Source organism: Dermacentor albipictus, chromosome 1 (genome assembly GCF_038994185.2).
Source record: "Dermacentor albipictus isolate Rhodes 1998 colony chromosome 1, USDA_Dalb.pri_finalv2, whole genome shotgun sequence".
NCBI classification, from domain to species: Eukaryota; Metazoa; Arthropoda; class Arachnida; order Ixodida; family Ixodidae; genus Dermacentor; species Dermacentor albipictus.
The window spans coordinates 307,017,257-307,043,864 of NC_091821.1; the positions used below are offsets into that span (position 1 = coordinate 307,017,257).

Sequence of the window (26,608 nt, forward strand, 5' to 3'; positions counted from 1 at the left end):
ATGCCGTAATCACAAAGTTCAAGTAATAAAATCTCATGGTTAGCACAATCAAATGCTTTCATAAGATCAGTGAAGAGACCAGTGGTATGAAACTTATTTTCAATGTCATCCATTATTTTATCTTTAACACGTAATAACACTAGCTCTATTGTTTTATTTTTCTGAAAACCGTACTGTGTGTCATTTATTACGAGGTGCTTAGTTATAAAATTTACGAGGTGCGTGTTAATAACATTTTCAAAGACATTGGATAGCCTGGGCAGCACCGAGATTGGCCTGTAATTACATATGTCACTAAGGGCCCCACACTTGTGTATTGGGCATATGCGGGCAAGCTTAAGATCAGAGGGGAAAATTCCAGTTTCCAGCAGTCGATTAATTATATGCGTAAGCGGTAGAGATATAACAGAGGCAACATATTTAAATGGTGCAACACACAGGTCATCAATCCCTGGCGAGATGCTGTTCTTTATTTTACCCAATAAATTTTCCACCTCTTGTGGACTTGTCGGAAACAAAGAAATTGAGTGTATCAAGCTTACGCATTTCTGCACTGAATCAAGACAGGTTTCGGTACTAAGGTCCCTCTTGCTGGAAATCTGAAAATCACCGACGTTAGTGAAGTATTCATTCATATCTGTGAGTGCTTCAACCTCAGTTTTACCATGAGCAAAAGCTGCAATGTTAATAGGGCGCTTCAGTTTTGAATTGTTTGACAGATTGTTGACCTCGTTCCAAAGCTTTTTAGGATAATTAAGTATCCTAGAGAAAAGACATTGATAATAGCAAGTCTTAGCTTTTTTCAAATCGGCATTTAGTTTATTTCGGTACTTTTTGTATTTGTTGAGCAGAGCAGCGTCACATGTCTTTACAAATGCGTGATACATTTTATTTTTGGTTTTAATCCTTTTGTACAAGCATTGACTAATCCAGCGTTTACGAATTCTTTTTTACCTCGGGGAGCATTGAACAAGCGGGAAGCATCTGTCATAGATAGCCTTAAGTGTGTGAAAGGAAACGCGGTATGATTTGTCAGGGTCACTCTCTGCGTAAACCAGGATCCAGTTTGTATCTTCCAGCGCATAATAAAATTGGCATAGCAGATGTGAATTTATCTTACGATAGTTCGACTTTTCATGAGAGTCGAGCCTGTCGCTGGCGAGTGGCAAAAGTGTAAAGATAGGAAGGTGATCACTAATGTCGAGTGAGAACATACCACTAGTGCAATTTTGTTTTTGGGTGTTTGTGATACTGATGTCAAGTAATCTGGCACTGCGGTCAGTAAGACGAGTAGGTTGCGTAATGACATTTGAGCAAGCAAATGAATCAAGAATAGTTTCCAATTGTTTACAAGATGCATCGCCACTGAGCATGTCAACATTGACATCGCCCATGATAAGAAATGGACTAGACATCAAATGGATTTTTCGCAGTAACGTTTCTATGAAATAAAAAAATTCAGGCTTATACCCTGCGGGAGGTCGATAAACAGCTGCAACGATAACATTTTGCACACGCACTGTGACACATTCGATACTAGGCGTCATACAAGTCATTTCCTCAATAACATCATGGGTGAGGAATCTTTAACGTACGGACAATCAAATTTAATGTCAAGACGCTCAAAGAACAAACTGATGCTATCTCTTTTATTTTTAATACTTTGAACATTTAGATGAAATTCAGCGAACTGCTTAGACAACCCGTTCTACGTATGACAGAGCCTATATTGGTCGCAATATTGGCAAGCTGCCTTCTTAGCCATCTTGAGGCAGCTTGCAAAACCCAAAATGTCATGAAATTGACTATTGGCGCATCTTTTCAACATCTTCCCGACAACAGATTCTTTTTTGTCTTGCTGAGTTTGGCTTTTGAGCGTGGAGTTTTGGCTAAATGTTTTTGGCCAACACTGAATAATAGACAGAAAGCGTTATTTATTGGATTAAAGCAGGAACTGAGGATGAGGAAGAAAAAAGCTTTGCATGTGACTCGCTTTCTTTCGGAAGCGTGGTCAGAGGAGAACGATCGATGCAAGATCCCTGGCTGCAGTAGTATCACACTGGTAAAGCACAGGAAGTGCGGTGCAAAGTACAACTCTTCCTTGAATCCGACCAGAACTGTTCCACCGGAAGTCATAGGGTGGTTTGCGCAAAGCACGCTTACAAGTGGTGCCCAGAAGTAACAAACCTGTTCCTGAAAAAGTTTCCACAAAATACCTTGCCGTTGAACACCCTTATTGTCAGTGTATTTGTCGTGCTTCATTGAAAAATGCACATTTCCTTCTGGTATTTTCCTCCCCTGTGTAAGGGGGTTACTAAATCAATAGCTTTCATCAGTAGTTTTCTAGCCTTTCTTTTTTCTCATTTCACCTAGTTACTTTGGCAAATGATCTTCTTTTAGTCTGTATTTACAAACTTAAGCCTTTCTTAACCACACACTTGTGTTACTTGTTCTCATGAAGTTTTGGAACTGAAAAATAAGAAGGCGGATTCTTTTTTGTTTTAGCAGAATCAATTCAGTTTGTCCTACATCACCTCTCTTCCTTGGGACTTTGACTAAAGCATTTGTTACATTGTCCTGCTATTTAGGTGAAGCACTTAAATTTATAGCTTTAAACATGCCTAATGTGAGCATCACACAATGACAAGCTTTTATTTACTTTGGCTGTCTGCAGTACTGTGGAAAGTAACTGTACTTGCTTCTTTTTGGAAATGAACTTGCTTTAACATCTTTCGTCGTAGTACTTATTGTGTAGTATGGCAGGATGCTGTCATTACTTACCCTCTCCTCAAACTGCTTTGCGTGTGTGCATTTCTTACAGTGTGGAGGAGAAGAGTGTGCAGCACGTAGTGTCTCATCTGAGCCAACTCCACTCGTTACAAGCCCTGGCGCGACTCGGAGCTGATCTTAGGGAACGCCTGCCAAAGGTAGGCAGGCATGTTCTATGGCACAATGCAGCATTGGTTACAATCACTAGGAATCACTAAGTTGATCTTGTTATTCTGTCATAGATGTGTAGTAGTTTTGTGTTTCCTTTACAGTGCAGGATGTAGCCGTAGTGCCATGTTCATTTCTCACCCTGAGGCTTCAAGTATATTGTGGAAATGTCACAGGTACTGCTGAGTCACTTAGAATGTAGCTTACAAGAACTTCTTGTTGGCCGAGTTTGTGCATATTATCAAGCAGTTTTATAACTGCGCAAACAAACGACCACAGACAGAGAGCATACCTGCGCCTGCCCTTGTGTGCTCTCTCTCTGTGGCCGTTTGTTTGCGCAGTTATAAAACTGTTTGTCATTTAGAATGTGCAGAGATGCCCTATATTTAGGGGACTTAAGTCGCAGTGCCAACTTGTCATTCCACAAGGACAAGTTTGCCTAATAAAAGAATTTGGTAATGTTCATGTTGCTGTGTGCCAATATGCTATCATAGCCTGTTAGTGTAAGACATATTATGTAAGTAGCACTGGCATATTTTGTATGATTATTTACAATTCTTTACTTAAAATGTAAAGGCTGCAAATGGTTTCATTTTGGTGGTCAGTATGAGAAGCTTGTAATAAGTATGCTCTTCATACAGGGTACATTGAAAAAAAAGAAATCTAGATTGGTTTCTCATAAGGGGCAAATGTGAAAACTATGACAGGGCGTGGTTTAGTTGGTGCTTCTTAACGTGCTTTTCTTGCAGCATACACTTGCTGTATATTTTCCGTTCCTACAGAATACTTTATTTGCAGTACTGTAAGCCCCTGAACCTATTAAGCCTATGCCCCTGAACTCATAAGAAGCCAGAGACCAAAGGTTTAGCACAGGATGCTTCTCCTGGCACCACGTTCATGCCTGATGAACAAGCCAAGCTGATCGTTGTGCATTTGGATGGATGGATGGATGGAAACAACTTTATTTTAAATCTGGCAAAGTTTAATGACCCGGGCTCTGGTCTCCCATGAGGGGACTTTGAGGCCTTGCCTCGTCGCCACCTCTCGGGCCTGCTGGACTGCCCACTCTTGCATCTTGAGGTTTACACCACTCTTTAAAGTTTCGATAAGTTTGTTTAAGTTCCCCTTTATGCCAGGATACCTTCTTTAGTATATTTTTATTATATGCTGTTGTACATCTATCATTGTGCCACTCTGGTAAATGTTGTGCTGATTTATGTGCAGGCTACTGCATTATGTGCTTGACACATAACTTCTAAAACTTTCTTTTTTTCTTTATTTGTAGGAGGAGGCAGAACTGGGGACATTGGTCTTGGGAGAGCAGCTTTCATCATGGAACCAGTTTTTTCATGTTCATGTAGGCAACCGCATAACAGTAGGTATCAGTATTGTGGCAGCCAGTGGGAAGAAGCTGGCTTAACATATATAACTTCAAACTCAAGCACATATTCATTGAATCTTTAGCCAACACGTGACCATTTGATTCTTACTGCCACTCATTGTAACACTGATACATACCTTACATTATAAGCATCAATCCAAGGGCAGTGCAATTTGTGCTATTGCTAATGTTTAAGAGAGCACACTATAAATAGGGTTCTTTGCTTTTAGGTAAACCCTATAATTCCTGATCTTTGCACTCTCAACAAAACTTATAAAAATCAGGTTAAAACCAATTTCTCCTCGAAGTTTCACTTTTTGTAAATGATAGTAATAAGTGCAGGTGTTACAAAACTAATGAACAATGCCCACTTCTTGTGATCGAATAGTGAAGGTATATTATTAATGTTAGGAAAGAAGCAGGTCACAGACCAGAGTCAAAACAAAATGATCTTTCAACTTAAGTCAAAGACTCGAAGTCTACTCAACCTTCTGTGTAGCCGGCATTTCCATTGTGAACAAGGTTCCTGAAACATCATTTTGTTTTGACTGTGGTCAAAGACCCACTCCTTTTCTGTTGATTTTACATGACCAGACGGTATTCTGTCAAACCGTTGACTACATTATTATTATTAATATTTGAACAAAGCATATGCATCGTCTTTACTTAAGAGGAAGCTTTAGCTTGGGTGCTCCTATGTGAATACATGTAAAAGGAGAATTCGTTTCTCTCAGCAACCACTGCACCAAATTTGGCGAGGTTTGTTGCATTTAAAAGAAAAACCTAAAATCTAGTGTCTGTTGGTGTTGAATTTTTTATTTAGGTTGCAAATTTTTTATTAAAAATTGGCAAAAATAGAAAATTTTCAGGAAACAAAACTATAAAGCTTACAACTCTGTAACTCGGCAATAAAAAATGATATCACAATTCTGTGAATTGCATCTAATAGTAAATCTAAAGCAGACAAAATTGATATGTCACACATGAATCTAAAAAAATTTAGCAATATGGAAATACAGCTTTTGCAGAACCCGTGTACACAACGTAATGAATTCCTATAAGATATGAAATGACATTTCGAATTTGTCCACTTTCAATGATATAATGGGTGCCGTTTACAGAAACGCGATAGCTGTTCTTGATACGTCGCTATTAAATTGTAAACTTCGTGCTTCTATGTTTCTTCAAACTTTCAAATCTTTGAAAATCTTGCTAAGAAAATTCAGGTCCTAAATCTAAATTTCACTTCCAGCAATCACTAGAATTTAACTTTCTCTTTCAAGTGCAACATATTTCATTAAAATTGGTCGAAGGGTTACCTCATAAAAACGTTTTTGCGTTTTACATGTATTTGAATAGGCTGCGTTGAAGTTGGGCCCGAGCTAAACCTTCCTCTTAACACTCAAGCAAAAACTAGCATACATAAAGATTCAATATATTAAGCTCCTGCTGACCTTGAGCAAACGAAAGCTTGTGCCATTTTGAGTAGTTGCATTTACTTGAATAAGACAATGGTGCATTGCATTGCATTTTGTGTGCACATTGCATACATGTAAATGGCAGTAATGCACTGGGAAGCGCTGACGTTGCTTTCCATTTTGAATGGTAGCTGTGATGTTGGGAGGATGTTTACCCAGTGACGTTACATTCACTGAAGGGTGGCTGATTTGTCAAGTTAGTGTTTCATTAATTTTGTTGCAAAAGCATATATTGGGAACCAATAAAGCAGGATGACAACGGGCAAGGACGAAAGGCCTGACAGGTCTAGGATGGACACAGAAATGCTTTGAGTGCATATGATAATGTACCCTTGTCAGACAAGGATAATTCCCTTGTCAGACAAGGAAAAGAATCACACCTCCTGCAAGGTGTACCTCTGTGCATTACCTTTCATGCTTTTTTTCCTTTGTTAAAGAAGTGTGGAGAACAAAGAAAAGAAGGGAATGCCAAACACGTATCTGTTTGTTCATTTCTTTTAAATGTACTAATAATACCTGACAAAGGGTGTTTGTAGACATAAGTTCGTCACTTGTTTTGCAAGCAGCTGTTGCACCGTTACATCTAAATGCGAGTAGTATTGTTTGTTTAAATAGAAAATGTGTGCCCAAAGGGAGACTTTTGCTTGTGTTAATCGTTTGTAAAGGTTTCCAGAAAAACCCAATGCTTCATACTGCCAGACAACAAAACCCCCAATTTCTCCCTGGTTTTACTTTCTCGAAATGGAGCTCAATTTTTTCCCTTTCTTTAGCCCCCCGAATATGAAGAAATACAAAACCCGGTAACGAAGGATCCGAACAATAAATAGCTTTTTCAGCTAAACAGCTTGTTCATTCACGCATGATTTCATTTAGAGGTGACAGTTCATGGTGCCTCTTGAATAGTACAATTTCTAAATGTAGTACAGTAAAAGCTCGTTAATTCGAATTCTGTAGGGAGGCAATGAAAATTCGAATTATGCAAAATTCGAACTAATGAAAGTCAAAGAAAAAAAATCGCCAGGTTAAGGCCAACGTGGCGTGAGCATGCGCGCACATACACTACATCCATTGGCATTAACAACAGTGTCTATACTCCAAAGCACTGGCGCAGTCAACATAACCGGATGTGGTTAACGCAGTCCGACGTGCTCGACATCGAGCTGGCTCTTGCTGCATTCGTGCGTTTGTCACACTGACTGGTATGGAGAAAAAAAAAGTCACAGTTTCACTCGAAAAGCGAAGCATCGATTGTGATAGCAAATTAGTAGACAGCTATATGAAGTAAGGATAGTAGTTTTATCGGCCATGCAAACATGTAAACATTCGCTTACTAACTAAATTAACAGGTACGGTGTCACACACGCACAGGTAAACATGAAGACATCTCGCTCAATGACCACGGAAACTTGCTGAAAGATGCTGAAGTTAGGAATTGCGGCAGTAGCAGCGAGCGAATTGACCTTCGTACAACTCTCACTTCAACACGAACGAAACGCAGAAAGCACGTCGCATGCGAAGCTACCGGCACTACGCGCACTGTGCAAACATTGCACATCACATTAAATATCAGGCCCACGCGGGTGCACACTTTGGCCACATTGCAAATCGCTTTCAAGATACGGCGCCTGCATGGCTGCGTCGTAACCATCAGCCGCCGGTGAAGACCCCCCCCCCCCCCCTTCTCTCCTTCCCTCCCTCCGCCTCACCCCGGTGCCTCGCGGCGACAGGAGAGGGCGCACATCTGCCCCGCCTTCCTCGCTCGCGCACGGTGATTGAGCTGTGCTTGCCGGCTCACCCTCGCACGCTTTCGCTCGCACATACAGCATACAGCGCACGGCGACGATTTTGTAACCCTTGAGTTTTATGCAGAAACTCACGGGAGAGAAGCGTCCTGCAACAGAAGCGTTGCCATGCCTGGCCAGGTGCAAATGCGTCTCCCTCCAGTCAGGCCTTAACAAAGGGCCGCAGATAGAGAAAGCAAAACTGCGCGGCCCGCGCAGCACTGGCTGTAGAAAGTTCTTCTGTGAAAGTAGTGAAGGTAGAACTGGCATGCAACAGGGCTGGGAAAGGATGTTTGACCTGATGAATCAGCTCCAAAGGTACCAATCTTACCATTCATATTACTTGTGTTCTGAGATGTTATCAAAATACACGGCATTGAGGTGGCTCTACCATTGATTAAAACTGTGTCCTGATTTTCTTATGGATTTCACTTTTGTCTGAACGTGCAGGAGCTGATTAGTCTTCACCTTAATGCTGCCATGGACTCCTGTCTACAGGCACTAAGCGCTCTCAAGGCTGGCGCTAGGTGAGTAAGTTTTGTTAACTTTAAAAGGATCTGATCCTGAGCTTGTTGGGACAGCTTCATGGCAAATCCTTGTTATCTCTTTTCATGCCAAGGACAAATCTCGCTCGTCCATGCCTTTCCTCCAAGTATGCCATCGACAGGTCTCACTCATCCAAGAATTTCCTTTTGACTACTGAGTGTCACAGAGTCGAAGTTGTTTCATAATTTCAGTGTGCATGCTGAGCTATCACAAGGCACCAGCTTCCCAGAAAACAAATTTTTTGAGGCGGAAGCGGAAGTCTAGCTGCCCTGAGTTTAAAAAATGATGGCGTAGAGTGAGGCAGCCACAGCTGCCTTTTCAATGCCAGAATCACAGTATTTTTGGACATTTCTTCATCTCAAGCAAACAATTTGACCTGGAAAATTTGAGAGTCATGTTCAGAGCTTCAGCTTAGTGCTATAATGATTGTGAAAAAGATTTAGAGCCCCTGACAACCTCTCCTGTGTAGGCGTGGCTCGACAAAATTGCTTTGTCACCCGCACCTCTGCGATATTTTTCCATGCCAAGGTCCACTTGGACATTTAATATTTATTTTTATTCTCTTTTTCTCCCACTTTCATCTGGAATCGTTTAATCCCAGTCGCCATCCCTATACAGAGTAGCATGTCAGCGGTTATATACGCGCCGGCGAAATTCTCTGTTTTTCTAATAAAGAGCCCTCTCTCTCTCTCTCTCTCTCTCTCTCTCTCTCCATGCCAAGGTAGCCATGACAGGCCGCATGGAGGATAACAAGAACATGCTTGGCCTCAGTTCCAAGAAATATTGCGCTTTATATAGACAGTTTCTGTGGCTTTACTCCAACTCGAAAACATGAACAAAATAATTGACAGTAAAGGAAAACAAAAAGTAACAAGTGAACTGCTCGTTCACTAATAATGAAAGCTATCGACAATGAATCAGTAATTAAAATATTCAGGAAACTTTAGCAGTCTTTAAGTTTGCACAAAAAAGGTTCATTACAGTTTATGCATTGCTCTACATCAGTGGCTAAGGGGCATTTTAGAAGCTTTTTCACGCTATTGCACTACCTTCTCAAATTTTATGCTTTGTGCTCCATGCAGGGGTTCAGTACTTGAACAACCATGTGAAGATTTCACGTGGAAAGCAGTGTCACAGGAACTACTGAACACACAACGTTCTTCCCAGGAGGTCTTGGCTCTACAGACGCGAGGTCTGACACCACAGGTTCAGGCGTAAGTGTTTGTCTGGTTCACTCATCAAGCCGCATGTCACTCATCAAGCCGCATCACGTCTTATAACCTCAGGAGAAAAGCTCATGCACCTTAATGCCCCAGCTACACTATTGGAAAATCGCATGCAGCATTCCGCAGGCCCATAGCATCTACCACGCAGCAACTTTTTCGTGTCACAGGAGGGATCCGCCCTGTAACGAATTTTTGTGGCTTGCCATGGTGGGAAGCGAGCCGTAATCAGAGGAGACCAATGAGAGTGGCCCCTTCAGTGACATGCGCATGGAAAACTGGGACAATGTGCCTGACCGCTTGTTTCGCACGATCGTCTGCTCGTGTCAGCTCTCGCTCACACTTGTTTTGGTTGGCTTGGTTTGATCTGGTTCGCACTTGTTTGCACTTGTTTTGATTGTCATGGTCTGCTATTGTTTATATAAAATGTTGAGCAAACCAAGACGTCCCAATGGCAAGGTTTTTGGAGACGGTATGCCATATCCGGTTCTGTATGACAAGACGGACCCTGAATGCAAGGACGAGGAAACGACACCCAGTACCTCATTCTCTTTGTCTTTCGAACAGTGCGATTTCGAACACACAATAGAAGGGAACACACCAACATGATTGTGATCAGTGGCAATGACGTCGTCGTCTTCATAAGACATGACTCGCGTTAAGGACAAAGTAAATAAAAGAGGTGAGATTTTCATGCTATCACTTGACTGCTGCAGCAGCTAGCTGCCACTTGGTGTGGCCGCACTGCAGCAACTGTGTTTAAACGCCAGCAGCGCTCTGTGCACATTTTTACACTAGTGTGGCTGGGGCTTAAGTCTTATATTGGTGACAGGATTGAGTGTGCTTTGTGCACATGGTTGTGAACAGTGGCATTCTGGTATCACAATAGCTTGTTGCCCCTGAGAAGTCTTGGTGGCTAAAAATTCTGCTGCTGAATACTAGCTAAACTGGCTTTACTCTTGACAACATCTAACTTTTGGAAGTGCTGACATAAAGATACGCATAATGCTCATCTATATGTGTTATGCAGACACTACATAGACTCAAGGAGAAAGATTCTATCCGTGGCATGTTTGAGCAGTTACATTATCATAAATACTTGCAATTATGAATTCCTCATATCATGTGAATAGTGGTGCTTCATTGTTTCATGAAAAGAACTGAAAAATTTTGATAATTGGTGTGCGAGGCCATGTATTCACTTAGGGCTTTTTAACCCTTTCGCTGTCGGACCTTTTTGGCTGTGACGCACCCCCAGTGTCGGCTTGGTTTCAGAGAACGAGCATAGCAGGAAATGAACATAGCAATTTATTTTTGATTATGATTGGTATACAAATAACATAGTCAATGCTATATGCACATTTCAGTGTTCTGCGGCTGCTGTTAGTAAACATCATCATCATCATCAGCCTGACTATAAAATCCATTCAACACCCGAATCTGACGATGCGGAACCCTCTTCCTCGCACCCGACTCTGTCCGAGTCCGAATCCGAGCTCGGCTCGTATTCTAAATCGGAATTGAGCCACCGCACCTATGAGCAGACGAAGGTCCCGCGCGCCCAGACATCTGAAAGTAACCGCGCGCAGGGAGGATACGCTTTCAGTCGCCCGCACAACGGAGAGAAATGGGACGTTGCATGATCAAGAAGACAGAGGGAGATGGAAAAAGGCTAAACAAAGTTCGAAGGGCTTTACGTTTACTGCTGCAAGTCGGAAGCGAGGGTGCTGCGTGAGAGCGAAATCAGCAATCGAGTCACTCCTTTCGGAGAGGCAATGGCACGTGTGCCTGAACATGACGCACCATAGCAGACACACCAACAGAAGAAAAATAAAAACCTTCAAACCAGTGGAGATCGCAGAACAACCCTTGAACCCATAACCACACGCGCGCGACGCATGATCCAGCGAACGCGGAGCCACCGCACCACTCAGCAAAGAGAAAGCGGGGAGTGGCAGTCGCACCGACTCTTCAATACATGGGTTAACACAGGTCGGGGAGAATATACGAACTTGTAGAAAGAGTCGACAGATGGCGTGGCCAATTTAGGAGCGCCAGCTTTGCGCTCAGGCGCGAAATTTGGAACGCACGATAGAGAACGTACCGGTACGTCAGTGACACCGTGGGGGGGGAAGCGCGTGACATACCGGTACGTCCGTGACAGCGAAAGGGTTAATACAGGAAACGACATCTGCTAGCAGCTGTTACAGAGAGAAAGTTGTAACATTTCTTCATCAGAAATGGTACTACCATGTCTGAAAATGGTACAGTGTTTGGTGTTATTCTGCCTTTAAAGGATAGGTGTGATGTCAACATTTGTTACAAGAGGGTGCCACTTACATTCGACACATAGGGCACTGTGGGGCCATAATAAGCATGAATTGGTGTGTGGAATCCGAAAAGGAGTCGCAGATGCCATTCTGTACCTAAAATTGGACATACAGTTGCCAACCGATTTTTTGGACTTCAAGGGGATGGGAAAGATTTCCGAACAAAAGAACAGTCAGAAAAAAATTGTGAATAGGAAAAATGAACCCTATTTTTGCGGATCAACTTTGAAATACTCATGGATTGTGCCTTGCCTCATTTTGCGACTGCGTGCGACAACATCCGCTTGTATTTGTGCGAGGGTCATCCTCTTGTCGTACACATTTGACAGCAACATCAGTGCACTGGCAATGTCGTCATCGGATCCGGAATCATTTTCTTGAAGCGTCAGCACTTGCGTCACGATCTTGTCGTCAGTAGGCTCCAGTGCACAGTTCATGGTCGCTGTCAATGGTGGCGAACATGCGGAATGTAGCTGCTTCCGTAATATCCATTCCACTGTTTCGCAGGTTGGCAATCAGGTTATCGCCGCCTTCTGCTGCTATGTCGCATTCGATTGCAGCTGCACTGGCTCTACCAGGCTCTTCAGTAGCGCAAAACAATTTGCTATCGTTGCTGGCTGAACGGCCTTTCACGAAGCAGCTGGAACTGCTTCGCGACGTCAGCTTGCATCCATCCTTTCTCCACAGGTTCAACGATCGCAGCTTTCTTTTACAGGTGGTGTAGTTGCTGCATTTATTCTTTGTGATGTTCAGCAGAGGGGCGCGAGGCGGGGCCATAGCGTCGAGAACACACACCAAAAATTCACTTCTGAAAGGCGAGAATATCCTGGTAGACAAGCACGCTGCACAAAAGCACCAACGGTGACCGTTCACGATGGATGGATGGATAAGGCCGAACCCTTGAAATCGGGTGGCGGCTCATGCCACCTAGCTGCAACAGCAATCCAACACAAGCAACCAGCGGTTCCTAACAAGCCTCAAGCCAGCAGAATTCAAAATGGCGGCATGCGGGGTGCTGGTTGAGTCCTAAATGGTGCCTACCTGTTGAAATTAGTCACGAAACGACTTGAAGGTGCCAATGTTTTGTCAGAAATATTGAACTTTCTACATGCATGTTGTCCGAATTATCAGTCGCTGCTATGTACAGTCTGTGGGCAAGTAGAGGGTGCCCGGCAGTCGTTTGAAAAACGCGACAAGTCCGAATTTTAGGAGTCTGAAATATCCGTCGGCTACGGTATTGTAGCGGTTGGAAGTTAATCAAAGACCAGTGGGCCGGTTGGCTTTGGGAGCCCACGTCAAAACTACAAATGAGGCAGTGCAAGGGGACACGAGTTGGGCCTCGTTTGAAGTGGGAGAAGCGCAAAGCAAAGTAAGTTTTGAAGAGAGGTTTGGGAACATGGATCAAAATAAATGGGCGGCTAAATTGCACAAGTATCTGTACCTAAAAAGTGCGGGCACAGAATGGAGGTAGGAGTCAAGAAAGTTTGTAACCAAGTACAGAGTAATTTAAAGTACGGATAGACATGGAGACATGGAGACAGAGACATGGAAAAGACCATGGAGATTTACAAGAATGAGAAAAAAAAAGAAATTGAAAGGAAAACTTGTGTGATAACATGAAAGGAAGTGCCTTTCTATTTGAAGCTCAAACTGGTTGCCTAAGAACAAAAACATACCGGAGCAAATATTTGCAAGTAGATGAGGCATGTGTAGGCTGCAGCAAAGATCCTGAGACCACTCAGCACATCCTAATGGAATGCAAAGGGATTCACCCAGCGAGACCAGCACATAACGTACAACTTCCAGAAGCACTTGGACTTAAAGTAGACGGAAGTATCAGCCAGTCAGCAGTAGAGTAAGCGACCAAGGTTTGGAATATTGGTGGAAAAAAGCAGAGGGGAGACCGATATGACCGGATCCACTACAGGCGTAGGCAGCGGTGCAAGGTAGATAGAGAAGGTTAAATAGTTGCATACAAGAATGCTAGAAGGAAAGGCATTAATAGTGTAACTGAGTAACTCAAGTAGGCTAGGAGACGATTTGCCCCTGCCCCGTTTTAAAGGGCATGCCAATAAGTAATAATCATCATCGCTATGTTCGTGCTTTTATTTTTATTTATTTATTTATTTATTTATACTGTATATATTTATATTATTATATTATTTATATTTTTTATACTGTAAGCCTTGACAGGCTCTTACAGGAGTGGGAACAAAAATAACGAAGTACAGATTGCTAGCAGGACAAAAAAAAAAAGAATCATCCGAAAATAATAAATAAAAGAAAATCCTAAAACACTACAGACTAACAGGAAAGGGTGCACATCATACACCGATTTCGGAATAAGAACTGCAAGCGGCATACACAGTAAAAGCGTACACTAAATATAACTGCGATCAGCATACACATGAAAAACATACACTCCGTGCGCAGCACTTTCTTGTTTTTTTTTTTCTACAACGGCTCAACTTGCTGATCAAACAAATTTTCAATCTTTACAGAAAATGTGATGAGAGATTCTGAGGACACAATGTTGCCTGGCAGTTTATTCCATAATTCTATGACTGACAGAAAAAAGGAATACTTGAATGTATTACAGTGGGAGATAAATGGCCTGATACTCTTGTCGTGGTTTTTTTCTGGCTGAGCGCTGGTATGGTGGTTTTAGGTAGTCGTGTTTGCTTATATTAATGCTGTCATGATAAAGAAGGTAGAGAAACTTTAAGGCAGCAACGCGCCGGCGAATTGCCAAGGTTTGAATGTTTGCCCGATTGCGTAGTGCAGTTATGCTGGCGTCACGTGAATACTGTGAATACACAAACCGGAGAGCTTTATTTTGAATTCCCTCCAGTTGATTAAGGAGGTAGATTTGGTGCGGATTCCAGATAATACTGCCGTATTCAAGGATTGGCCTTACAAGGGCCTTATAACTTGCTAGCCTAACTATGAAAGGTGCCAGTGCAAGTCTCCTGCAAAGGTATCCCAGCTGTCTATATGCTTTTGTGCATGTCTGTTTAATGTGAATGTCTCATTTTGATGTACTTCATTAAAACTTCTTTCTAGGCGAGTTGGTGCATACTTGACATAAAAACTGTTTACAGTGCAAACACATGCAACCACAAAGTATAAGGGACAGGAGACAAGCGCTTGTGTCCTGTCCCTTATACTTTGTGGTTGCATGTGTTTGCGCTATAAACAGTTTTTATGTCATTTTGATGTGTTTGTGATGGTAACACCCAAGTATTTAACCGTGTCGAATTCTGTTACATGTAATCCCATTAGATTATAGGTAAATTTTAAGGGTACCTTTTTTCAAGTTATATACATGGATGAATTTCTTGCTACTATAATTTCCATTAATTCCTCCTTAACTAACATTGCCAGATGGTGTCAAAATTCTTAACACCATCTGGCAATGTTAGTTAAGGAGGAATTAAGTCGTATCTGGTCGTTAATTGTCTGTACTGTGGTGTAGATGACACAGTCATCTGCAAATAGCCTTACTGTTACATCAGGTTCAACATGAGAATGAATGTCGTTAAAAATATTAGAAAAAGAATTGGACCCAGCACAGACCCTTGTGGAATACCGGAGTACACTTCAGATTCAGTGTCATTTATTTTAACGTACTGACTGCGGTTTGAGAGATAGGCAGTTATCCAGTGTACTATGTTAGTGTCAATCCCGATATTCTTAAGCCTGTTAATTAATTTTGGATGGGGCACCTTGTCAAATGCTTTGGAAAAGTCTTATGAATATTGCGTCAGCTTGAAGTCTCGAGTTAATTACTGTACTGCAGGAAAGTCATGCATTATTTTGAGGAGTTGAGTTATGGTAGAAAGACCTTTACGAAATCCTTGTTGTTTGGGGTAAAGTAGATTGTTATCTTCTAAGTAGGTGGTAATTGCTTTGCTAATAATATGCTCCATCATTTTACAAGAACTAGTGAGTGAAATCAGCCTGTAAGTGTTTACCAGTAACTTATTACCTCCTTTGTGAATCGGTAGGACCTTGGCACGGAGCCAGTCCATCGGCAGGGTGGCTATTTGAAGCGATGCTACGAAAATTGCATGTAAGAAAGGAGTTATCTGTTCTGCGTAACGCCGCAGAAGAGAATCTGAAAGATTGTCAGGACCTGAAGATTTTTTTAACGTCAATCTGTAGCAATAAAATAAGTATTCCTTCTTGAGTTATGACTACTTCAGACATTGATAACAGAGGGTCTGTCAAAGTTTCACTTCCTGTAAGCACAGGGTTACGTGTAAAAATCGACTGAAAGTATCTGTTAAATGTTTTGACAACAGTATGAGCCAGGCACGTACCCAGGATTTTCTTTCGGGGGGGGGCCCAACCCAACGTAACTTTTCTATGCAAATGAGAGGGGTGGGTGCGTGGGTACCTTTACTAGTACAAATGTGAATAACGCCTGCCATTTACGATAAAGACACGTAAACCCGCAAAAAAGAAATAAAATAAGGTGTATCTCTCAGGTACGCTTGTGAGATACACCTCTCCTTTACTAGGCAAACAAGGAACCACATCAAATGGACTCGTGCAGGAAAGAAGAGCTGGAAGAACACTGGCAAGAACAATTACAAAAGCGAAAGTGTAAAATAACGATTTCTATGGTAGTATACAATTAAAAAAAAACAGCAGTTCACAACCAAGGCACATGGACCATGCGGGGTTGTTTTACTCCATCAGCCAATGATAGAGGCAAACAACATTGTCGTCATGCGGCCTTTTCAAAATGGTGTCGTACTTGATACCTCCGGAGCGTCTACTGTTCTTGAAAAATCTTTTCATCGACGGAAGTAATGTGGTGTGCCACAGACATGGACAAAGTGTATTGAGTCTGAGCATTTCTCTCTTCAAAAGTCTGCCTGCAATGGTTGCTCAGTGGCTATGGTGTGGGGCTGCGAAGCACGAGGTTGCGAGATCGAATCCCGATCCTCGCCACGGTGGCTGCATTTTTGATGGGGGCCAAATGCGAAAACACCGATGTACTAAGATTTAGGTGCACATTAAGGAACCCCAGGTGGTCCAAATTTCCGGAAACCCCCACTACGGCATGTCTCATGGTTTTAGCACGTAAAGCTCCATAATTAATTAAATCTTCAAAAGTCTGCGGTATACTTCATTTCACTGCTGAGCCCGTTTTACTCATGAAACTTCACGGCCAACTAAAGTGAAACTTGACAATAAATAGTTCCAGCGAAGCAATCATTTCAGTTCAATAAAGAATTAGGCATTCGCATTCCACTATAATAGGCGAGGGAAAACATCTAAATTTACGCATTAATAATTTGATTTTTGTGGTTACCGCCTGATTTGGGTAACAGGATAAGTTTGAAGTACAAATTATGTGCAGCCTCGTAGAGGAACAGTGACTGGCGGTTATAAGGGCATGGGCAGGGCTTCACTGCCGACTTGAGTTGTATCCGATTATAAAACAACGTTTGTTGAATTAGCTTTAGAAGAATCCTAGAGGAATATACATTTGTGGAACAATCACAGTTCTTTTGGATCCCTCGTTTACTGCTCTACCAAGTGAAGTGCCATAACCGACTCGTATTTTTACTTGGGAAGTTACGTAACGATGCGTGGCTGCCAGTCCCGTACAACTGCATAGAGGGCAGAACACTGCGGTTCTAGACGTACTGAGCCCACCGCGGAAGGTTTGTAAAAGACCTATACATAAGCGCAGCAGGGAAGTGGCTACATAAGGCGGCTCGACTGATAACTGCAGAGGCGTCATTAAAAACGCACAGAATTGTTCTCCGCTTCCGGTGGCATTTTCTCTACTTCCTTTTTAAATAAAAAGATGTTGATCCATAAAGATTTTCATAAACAGTGGGTAAATTTGTTAATATTCGCTTTTCCTTCCTGTTTTGCTGTTGCCTTAGTTCTCTCCCTTGGTATATCGCTTAATTTCTCAACTCCTTGCAGCTCTTGTTCCCAGTTTCCAATTTTGCACGAAAAGTACTGCACAATTAGGAAAAAAACATACAAGTCAACGGGTAACAGTCATATTGCTTATGAGTTTAACCCTTTGAGGGTCGATTGTTTTCGCCATATGCGACCACCCAGGGTCGATTTTTTTTATTGCACATTTAAATTCTTCAGAGGGACCTATTTCGAAAAAAATTTACCCTAATTTTTCTAGGGTGACCGTAAAGTGAGAAAAAATGATTTTCATTGGCATATATGTACTGTTGATTCGTGAAAAACAATAAAAAATGGCAAATAAATTTATAACAATTAAAAAACATTGGCGCATTGTTATATACAATGTCCACACGAGAAAAATACACAAGAAGAATGCGCACACGAAATTTTTTCGCAAGTCTCAAATGTTCCTCTTGCACTAATATTTCTTCAGCGTGTGGTAGTCCTTGAAGCATGGCTCCACACAGAGCGGTTTGTTGCACTCGGCGCACATGTACCTTGTGTCCTTGCGATATTTTTGCTGTTGAGTGGTGTTGGCGCATACGTGGCACCTCCTCTGGGTACTGCTTCCCTGAGCAGCCGTGGGAGGAAACTTCTGAATAAAGTGCCAAAAAAGGAAACGCATGCACGGCGGCATCCTTCATATGCGCGGACGCCTGTGAGTAACAAACGAGCGAGTAACAGGCGGTCACCCTTTGAATGATAAGAAGGAGATAGCCCTCAGTTTTGCGTGCGAAAGAATCCGAAGCCGCATGCGGAACAAAACCAAAACTAACCGCCGCGCGCCCGCGAGGGCGCCAATGCGCGAGCGGTAGCAGACGCTCCGGAGCAGAAAAAGAACTATACAACGAAAACCGAAATAGAGAGACGCAAGAAAAAAATTCCATGTATTCCCACATAGTGGTAGCACATGCCAGGCAAGAAAAAGTTAGGAAATTAGCGCGCGTTTTAAACGTACAGACGGCGCCGTAAATATACGGCATCGACCATTTTCGGACCTGTTCGCGGCGCCGTATATTTACGGCTTCGACCCTCAAAGGGTTAAGAAGAAGCTTTTGCTCGGGTGCTCCTATCTAAATACATGTAAAAGGAGAATGCGTTTTTCTCGGCAACCACTGCACCAAATTTGAAGAGGTTTGTTGCGTGTAAAAAAGAAACTTAAAATCTAGTGACTTGTTTGAAATTTTTGTTTTAGGTTGTCAATTCTTTATTAAAAATTGTCAAAAATAGAGAACTTTCAGCAAACGAAACTATCAAGTTTACAGCTCTCTAACTCTGCAAGAAAAAGTGATATCGCAATGCTGTGAATTGCATCTGATAGTACATCTAAAGCGGACAAAATTGATACGTTACACATGAATGTATAAAAAGTTCAGCAATATGGAAATACAGCTTTCGCAGAACTTTTGTACACAAGGTAACAAGTTCACGTAAAGTACAAATAGACATATCGAATTTGTCTGTTTTGAATGATCTAATGGTTGCCATTAACAGAACTGCGATATTTGTTTTTCATGCACAGCCTTTAATTCATAAAGTTCGCGCGCTTAATTTTTTTCCGGATTGTTGAAAATGTTTTCACAAAATTCAAGCCATAAATCGAAATTCCGATTCCAACAGTCACTAATAACTTGACTTTTTCTCTCAAATGCAACAAATTTCATTAAAATCAGTCCAGGGGTTATCTCAGAAAAGCATTTTTGCGTTTTACATGTATTTTAGTAGGCCGCGTCGGAGTTGGGTCCGAGCTAAAGCTTCCTCTTAAGGATTATTGCAGGGTTTGATGAGGGATGCTGTTTCGCATTATTATGTTTTCCACCTTATCTAGCCCATATCGCGGGTATATGGTTCCGAGGATCTGCCACCGTCATGGCGAGCTGTCCCTCGAGGAATTACTGAAGCAAAAGGACAAGTTGGACGCAACTGGCGTTCTGTCCCGCCTCAACTCGTTTCTCAAGCATACAGACCAGCTGACTACGAGCTGAATCCCTTTCCTGGTCCCTGGATCAGTCTAAACAAAGAAGGTTGAACTAACAAAGCAACAGCAATGTGCGTGACCATTGAATAGGCGGAAACAACTGAAAGCCGCGCAGGCACCGAATCTGAGAAAACTAGCCTCCACACCACAGCTGATGCCGATAACTCCCACCATCCAGAAGGAGTGAAAGAGGGAGCAAAATGTTGGCCGCCAAATAGTTGTCAAATCTCAACACTGATTTGGCCGCGCTTTAGAAATGTGTGCGAGGAGTGGTGGCATGGGCGGGGAGGGGGTATGCCGCTTAATTTGTGGGAGGAGCGGGCCCCCCCGGGCCCCCCCTGGGTACGTGCCTGGTGTGAGCTTCATCAGTTATAATTCCATTTACATCGATCTGAGTCACATGGTTCTCGGGCCTGGATAGGTAGCGCCAAAACTTTTGTGAAGCTGTGTCATAAAATTCATTAGTGTTGTTGAAAAGAAAACATCTCTTGCCTTCCGTAAAGCAGTTTTTAGCTCACCAGAAGGTCGTCGAATATATTCAGAATTAAGTTTTTTCTTCCGCATCCTGTGTAGTATTCTTTTTAGGAGGATTACACTACGCGTAATCCATGGGTTTCTGCGTTTTGTACGTTTCAGTCGCGTGGGAATGAACATTCCCTCACAATGTGTTATTATGTCTTTTAGTTTAAGCCATAGATTATTCGCTGTACCATAATTTTCAATAGAAAAAGTTTCCAATGCTACTTAAGGTAGTCGATGCTGACATCGTCAGCTCTATTGTAATTTTTAACAGATACACGTGATTCAGGAATTGGTCTGCTAATGCCGATAGTGACTGTGAGCAGCAGCAGTTTATGATCTGATATGCCCTCTTCGAGTGTGATGTCGGCTGTTAGATGATTAGAGACAAATGCAAAGTGTAGTATTGAAAATGTTTGCCCTTAAATGCGCGTTGGCTCAGTGACAAGCTGATATAACAAAAAACTAAACGCTATGTTCAAAAGCAGTTCAGAACTACTAACATCTCTGCTACCAGCTGTCAACGTACTCCAATCAATAGTGGCTGGATTAAAATCACCAGTAAGAATTAGCTTAGTACAATCTTTCAACCTGCCACAAAGAAAGTCGTGAATTTTCCATATGCAGTCGTTGGACGCGTTTGGTTTCCTATACATACCTTCTATCAGCACAGGTAAATCATGGACATATTTAGTGCACCACACACTTTCATGATCTGGAATACCTTGCTCTTGTCGAAAAGATAAGCCCTACCGTATTACTATAGCGACTCCGCCCCCACGACTGCCGCGATAGGAGCTAAGAATAAAATAAGCGGGAGGAACTATTTCTGAACGTTTCCATTATGACGACAATGTCAGGAGAGTAAATTGGCAAGATATCTTCTAATTTTTCAGCTTTATTAACAATGCTCCTTGCATTAAAACATACTAAAGAAAGTGAATTTACAACTCCTGCTCGTCATGCATTGTCAGCACTGAACTTTTCGGCGTCGTTGCGACGTAATCTGTTCAAAGGTAGCCTGCATTGCTGTATGTCGTTCCGTATATACATTCGATCGTTCACTTTAAGCTTCTCAAAAAGAAGTGTTACTTTATCAGCAGCATCACGTTCTGCTTTGGAGGACTGCCAATGTTTCCTGTGTATGTCACGTACTGAAGCCGAGAAGTCTTCTGATAGAGATATCGCGCTATTTTTAAGCTTCTTGCAGTTACGAAGAACAGTCTTGTTTCTGTGATATTGTAAAACCTTATAATTACAGACCTTGTGCTCTTTTCCGTCTTTTTCCCAATACATGTACAGGCTCGACTGATTTCATTTCTACATCGAGTTTGTATTTGAATACACCGTTAACTACTGCTTGTTCTAGATCTTTACTACTTTCATCACTTTTGTCTTCCAACCCGTAGATAATGATGTTATTCCTACGGCCTCTGTTTTCCATGTCGTCTATTTTTTGCTCAGGCTCTGGATATCTTTGCTCATTGTGGTGACCTGCTGTTTGCACTGCGCCAGCTTTTCGTGATATTGTTTAAGCGATGCTAGAGTAAATTCAATTTCTGTCAATCTAGATTGAACGCCTTGCAGTCCTTCTTCTAAAGTGCACTGCGAGGTTTCAATTTCCGTAACCCCTTTTAAGATCTTGTCGAGTGTATTTGGGCCTGGATTTTCCTCGATGTCACCACTAAGCAACAATAGCGAGCGGACAATGCGGAAGCACTTGCAAACAACACAAAATACACTCGGGGCTTGATAGCACCACGAAACAAATAGCATCACTTTTGTGACACTTAGAAAATGGACATTTCTTTGTAACCTGTACAAGAAGAAGAAACTGGTTTTTCATGGCGTACTTGACAGTGCCACCAAGCCCACTGAAGGAGGCCTGTGCTTGCTGCGGCATTTTGTATGCTTCGTCTGATGTCGCTGCTGTCACTGGTTGGCCGAATGGACGGCGCAGGTGCAGCGTTGTGATCGTGCTGGATGCTTGATCCATGGGCGGCAAGATTGTCCTTGTCAGCCATGTTGATAGCCCAGTACTGTTGCTGTTTCTGTTGCTCATGATGATGCTGGATAGCCAGCATACCGTAATCATGGTGCCGAACAACTGAAGACCGGTCGCAGTTCTGAGTGGTCCCTGTCAGTCCTAGCAGCGTCTGTATGAGAAGAAGAAAGTGGTTTTTCATGGCGTGCTTGACGGTGCCACCAAGCCCACTCAATTCAACACTGGCGTGTTCATGCCGTCACTGAAAGGGCTAGCTGGTTGAAACTGATTTGGAACTCTGCACTGTGACATTTTTCTTAGCATGTCATGGCACATTGAAACACTAATGCATAAGCATTCATGGCTAATGTACTCGTATGTAATAATTCTTGAACTATTTTTTTGCTGCAATGAAGTGTGCACCGTCAGCCTAGCATAATGTAGCTTTCAACGTGTCCCTTCAGTGCCTTTTCAAGTGAGCCTTTAAGTGGAATTCTGGCTTTCTTGCAGGCTGTGCAAGTCATTTTGTCAGCACTTGGAATGCCTCCTGGAGGAACTGAGGCCCTGGGGCTCCATGGAGAAGGACTTGGAGCAAGCCACTGCAGCTATGCTGAGCCGGTGAGTGGACAGTCCCTTTGCTGCTCATGCACCAAAGCTGCAAGGTGGAGTTGAACAGATTCGTCTCAAATTATTGAAGGACAGCGTGGTGAATTATGGATCACAAAATAATTTGTCTAGGCGTTATTAGTGAGCAGCTACATTATTCAAGTAAGAAAACAACTTTTGCCACTATGATGGCCTTTCTCTCTCTTTTTTTGTTTCGACCTTTTGCCGCCCTCTTTCTTCAACCTTTGCAGTCATGTGTTGGGCCTCACCTGACATGTGAACATATTGTTAAGTTCAGATGTCAGGTAGCACCCGACATGCGCATGCTCGCGTTCTCCATTTATTTGGATTGATAGCGCCAACTTTCGATAACTTTTTCAATTAATAAGTTAACTTTGCAATGTCTCCAGATGAGGGCAGAACCTTCTTTTTCGTCTTTCTTTCATGCTTGAAGAAAATTTCATGCGGGTTGTAGCATGATGTGCTGACAGAATGGCGGTGCTTTCTGTGCATCCATTTTATGTATGAAAATAACCTTAGTTTATAGAATCAGAAGATGATTTTAGTGGCACAGATGAGTATATTTCGCCTTCAAATGGTTTGGAAACGACCCCAAATGAGAGCAATTTAGAGACAGGCAACTATATTGACTGTACAGACTGCAGTGCAAATCCTGGCCTCCGTCCAGGAGAGGGCTCCGAGGTCTACCACACATTGCTCAAGTCAAGTATTGTGAGCCTCGACAATAAATGGGTTTTCAAAAGTAAATAACTTAACATGCGTTAAGTGATTAACCAACAGCGAGAGAGATATGTGACAAGAAAGAAGTGCCACTTGCACACGGCCACCAGGCGCACGACTGCACACAGCGGTGACCGCGCACCAACTATACATGGTGGTGACAGCATATTTGACGCTGGAATTTTGAACTGCCTCGCCAAATAAATGCAGAGCCTAGCGGAAAGCTCTGTTCACAACGGTCACTATTTTTGGTTTCGGGAATGAATCTAGTTCGTTATAATCATTGGCAGAACAATTTTACTTAATTAGAACAATGTTTTAGATATGTGGATCTCTATGGGGATTTAAAGGGAAATTGCATATACTTTGTTTTATCCATTATTTCATTATATCCCCGTCTCGTTATAACGAGGTTAAATTCTATGTATGGGATATTATATTCTATATTGTATATTATAATGTAGATATTATATCGTATATCATAGACATATTTTTTTGAAATTATTATTACTGAGCTTTTTTTTACATTGTATAACAAGTTTAGATTGCATAAGATTCACTTTGGGACAGGATGATTTTTGTAATTTGTACCGACTTTGTCAATGTTATGCCAGAAGAATGGCATAGAACTTAGCTTTCAAGTGGCTCTCCTGTGTTCTTTGGCTCTCACATTTCATAAATTGAAATACTGTTCTTCCAGGTGGCATGCTTTCGTTGACTTGGAAATGGCCCATTCTAGTGATGCAGACTGGTGAGTGAGCACTTTATCGACTTATCATAAGAAGCCAACGAACAAAGACACCAAGGACAACATAGGGGAAATTACTTGTGCTTAATAACTGAAAAACAGAAACGATAAATTAATGGAAATGAAAGTGGATGAAAAAATAGCTTGCCGCAGGTGGGGAACGATCCCACAACCTTCGCATTTCGTTGGATCGTACCCCACCTGCGGCAAGCTGTTTTTTATGTTGTCCTTGGTGTCAGTGTTTGTTGGCTTCTTATGATGAGACTAACAAAAATCGGGCCCCTCAGTAACCCTCCTTTTTCCACTTTATAGACTGCAGGATATGGCTAGCTGTGAACAGTGCCAGCTTTTGCTGGCTTTTCACAGGAAATCTTGCTGCTGATGTGTGCAGGCTCATGTGCTGGCCCTAAATAATTATTGGCACAACATTTTCTACTTTTCTTATTTTTCCTCCATTAAAGAAATGTTCAAGCCCTCCAAATTCTAGAAAAAGTACTGGCACGTGTCAGAGTGCTTTAGATAGTTTACTAGAATATATACTTGTTTCTAAGAACTAGTTTGGTTTCGTAGCTAGGTAGTGGATGCATCATGACATCACTTGCTTGATCAGTTTCTGCGATTTACGAGGCTGTCATATGTGAGCACAGGCACGAGAAAGGCATGCATTACTCTTGTTAATTTTTTTGTGATTAACATCATCATAGCTAGCCTTATTACTACATGACATCAGAATAATGTTGATAATGTGAAGTCTAGCATTTCACGCTAGCTTAAATGGGCCCTGAAACACTTTTTGAACATAGTAAGGAAATGTTGCCGATCTGGACTAGAGGCTCCTGTGAACATGCGAGCCAAATATTATTGCAATGCATGCAACAAGGAATTTACAATCTCTTTGTCAAAAACAGGAAATAATTGCTTGATCTCGCTTTTGCAATGTCGTCATGCAGCATCATCTCAAGCAACTCGACCCGTCAACACCTATTGGCTGTCTTGGTTATAGCGAGAGCATTCTCAGTAATCATCATCATCATCATCAGCCTAGTTACGCCCACTGCAGGGCAAAGGCCTCTCCCATACTTCTCCAACCACCCCGGTCATGTACCAATTGTGGCCATGTTGTCCCTGCAAACGTCTTAATGTCATCTGCCCACCTAACTTTCTGCCGCCCCCTGCTACGCTTCCCTTCCCTTGGAATCCAGTCCGTAACCCTTAGTGACCATCGGTTATCTTCCCTCCTCATTACATGTCCGGCGCATGCCCATTTCTTTTTCTTGATTTCAACTAAGATGTCGTTTACCCGCGTTTGTTGCCTCACCCAATCTGCTCTTTTCTTATCCCTTAACGTTACACCCATCATTCTTCTTTCCATAGCTCGTTGCGTCGTCCTCAATTTAAGCAGAACCCTTTTCGTAAGCCTTCAGGTTTCTGCCCTGTATGTAACTACTGGTAACACACAGCTGTTATACACTTTCCTTTTGAGGGATAGTGGCAACCTGCTGTTCATGATTTGAGAATGCCTGCCAAACGCACCCCAGCCCATTCTTATTCTTCTGGTTATTTCAGTCTCATGATCCGGATCCGTGGTCACTACCTACCCTAAGTAGATGTATTCCCTTACCACTTCCAGTGCTTCGCTACCTATCGTAAACTGCTGTTCTCTTCCGAGACTGTTAAACAATACTTTGGTTTTCTGCAGATTAATTTTCACATCCACCCTTCTGCTTTGCCTCTCCAGGTCAGTGAGCATGCATTGCAATTGGTCTCCTGAGTTACTAAGCAAGGCAATATCATCAGCGAATCGCAAGTTGCTAAGGTATTCTCCATCAACTTTTATCCCCAATTCTTCCCACTCCAGGCCTCTGAATACCTCCTGTAAACATGCTGTGAATAGCATTGGAGATATCGTATCTCCCTGTCTGACGCCTTTCTTTATAGGTATTTTGTTGCTTTCTTTGTGGAGGACTACGGTGGCTGTGGAGCCGCTATAGATATCTTCCAGTATTTTTACATATGGCTCATCTACACCCTGATTCCGTAATGCCTCCATGACTGCTGAGGTTTCGACTGAATCAAACGCTTTCTCGTAATCAATGAAAGCGATATATAAGGGTTGGTTATATTCCGCACATTTCTCTATCACTTGATTGATAGTGTGAATATGGTCTATTGTTGAGTAGCCTTTACAGAATCCTGCCTGGTCCTTTGGTTGACAGAAGTCTAAGGTGTTCCTGATTCTATTTGCGATTACCTTAGTAAATACTTTGTAGGCAACGGACAGTAAGCTGATCGGTCTATAATTTTTCAAGTCTTTGGCGTCCCCTTTCTTATGGATTAGGATTATGTTAGCGTTCTTCCAAGATTCCGGTACCCTCGAGGTTATGAGGCATTGCGTTTACAGGGTGGC

General features: G+C 42.3%; 1 protein-coding gene across 3 annotated transcripts in view; it reads left to right on the forward strand.

Annotated features, from left to right (window-relative positions):
• Positions 1-26,608, forward strand: part of Cog1 (conserved oligomeric Golgi complex subunit 1) — a 78,080-nt gene that overhangs the window by 18,697 nt on the left and 32,775 nt on the right. For all 3 annotated transcript variants that reach the window (XM_065438927.2, XM_065438928.2, XM_065438929.2), the window contains exons 11-16: positions 2,822-2,927; positions 4,223-4,312; positions 8,028-8,104; positions 9,206-9,337; positions 22,617-22,724; positions 24,154-24,204. In XM_065438927.2, the coding sequence (XP_065294999.2) occupies positions 2,822-2,927; positions 4,223-4,312; positions 8,028-8,104; positions 9,206-9,337; positions 22,617-22,724; positions 24,154-24,204 (564 nt within the window). The remainder of the gene's footprint in view (positions 1-2,821; positions 2,928-4,222; positions 4,313-8,027; positions 8,105-9,205; positions 9,338-22,616; positions 22,725-24,153; positions 24,205-26,608) is intronic.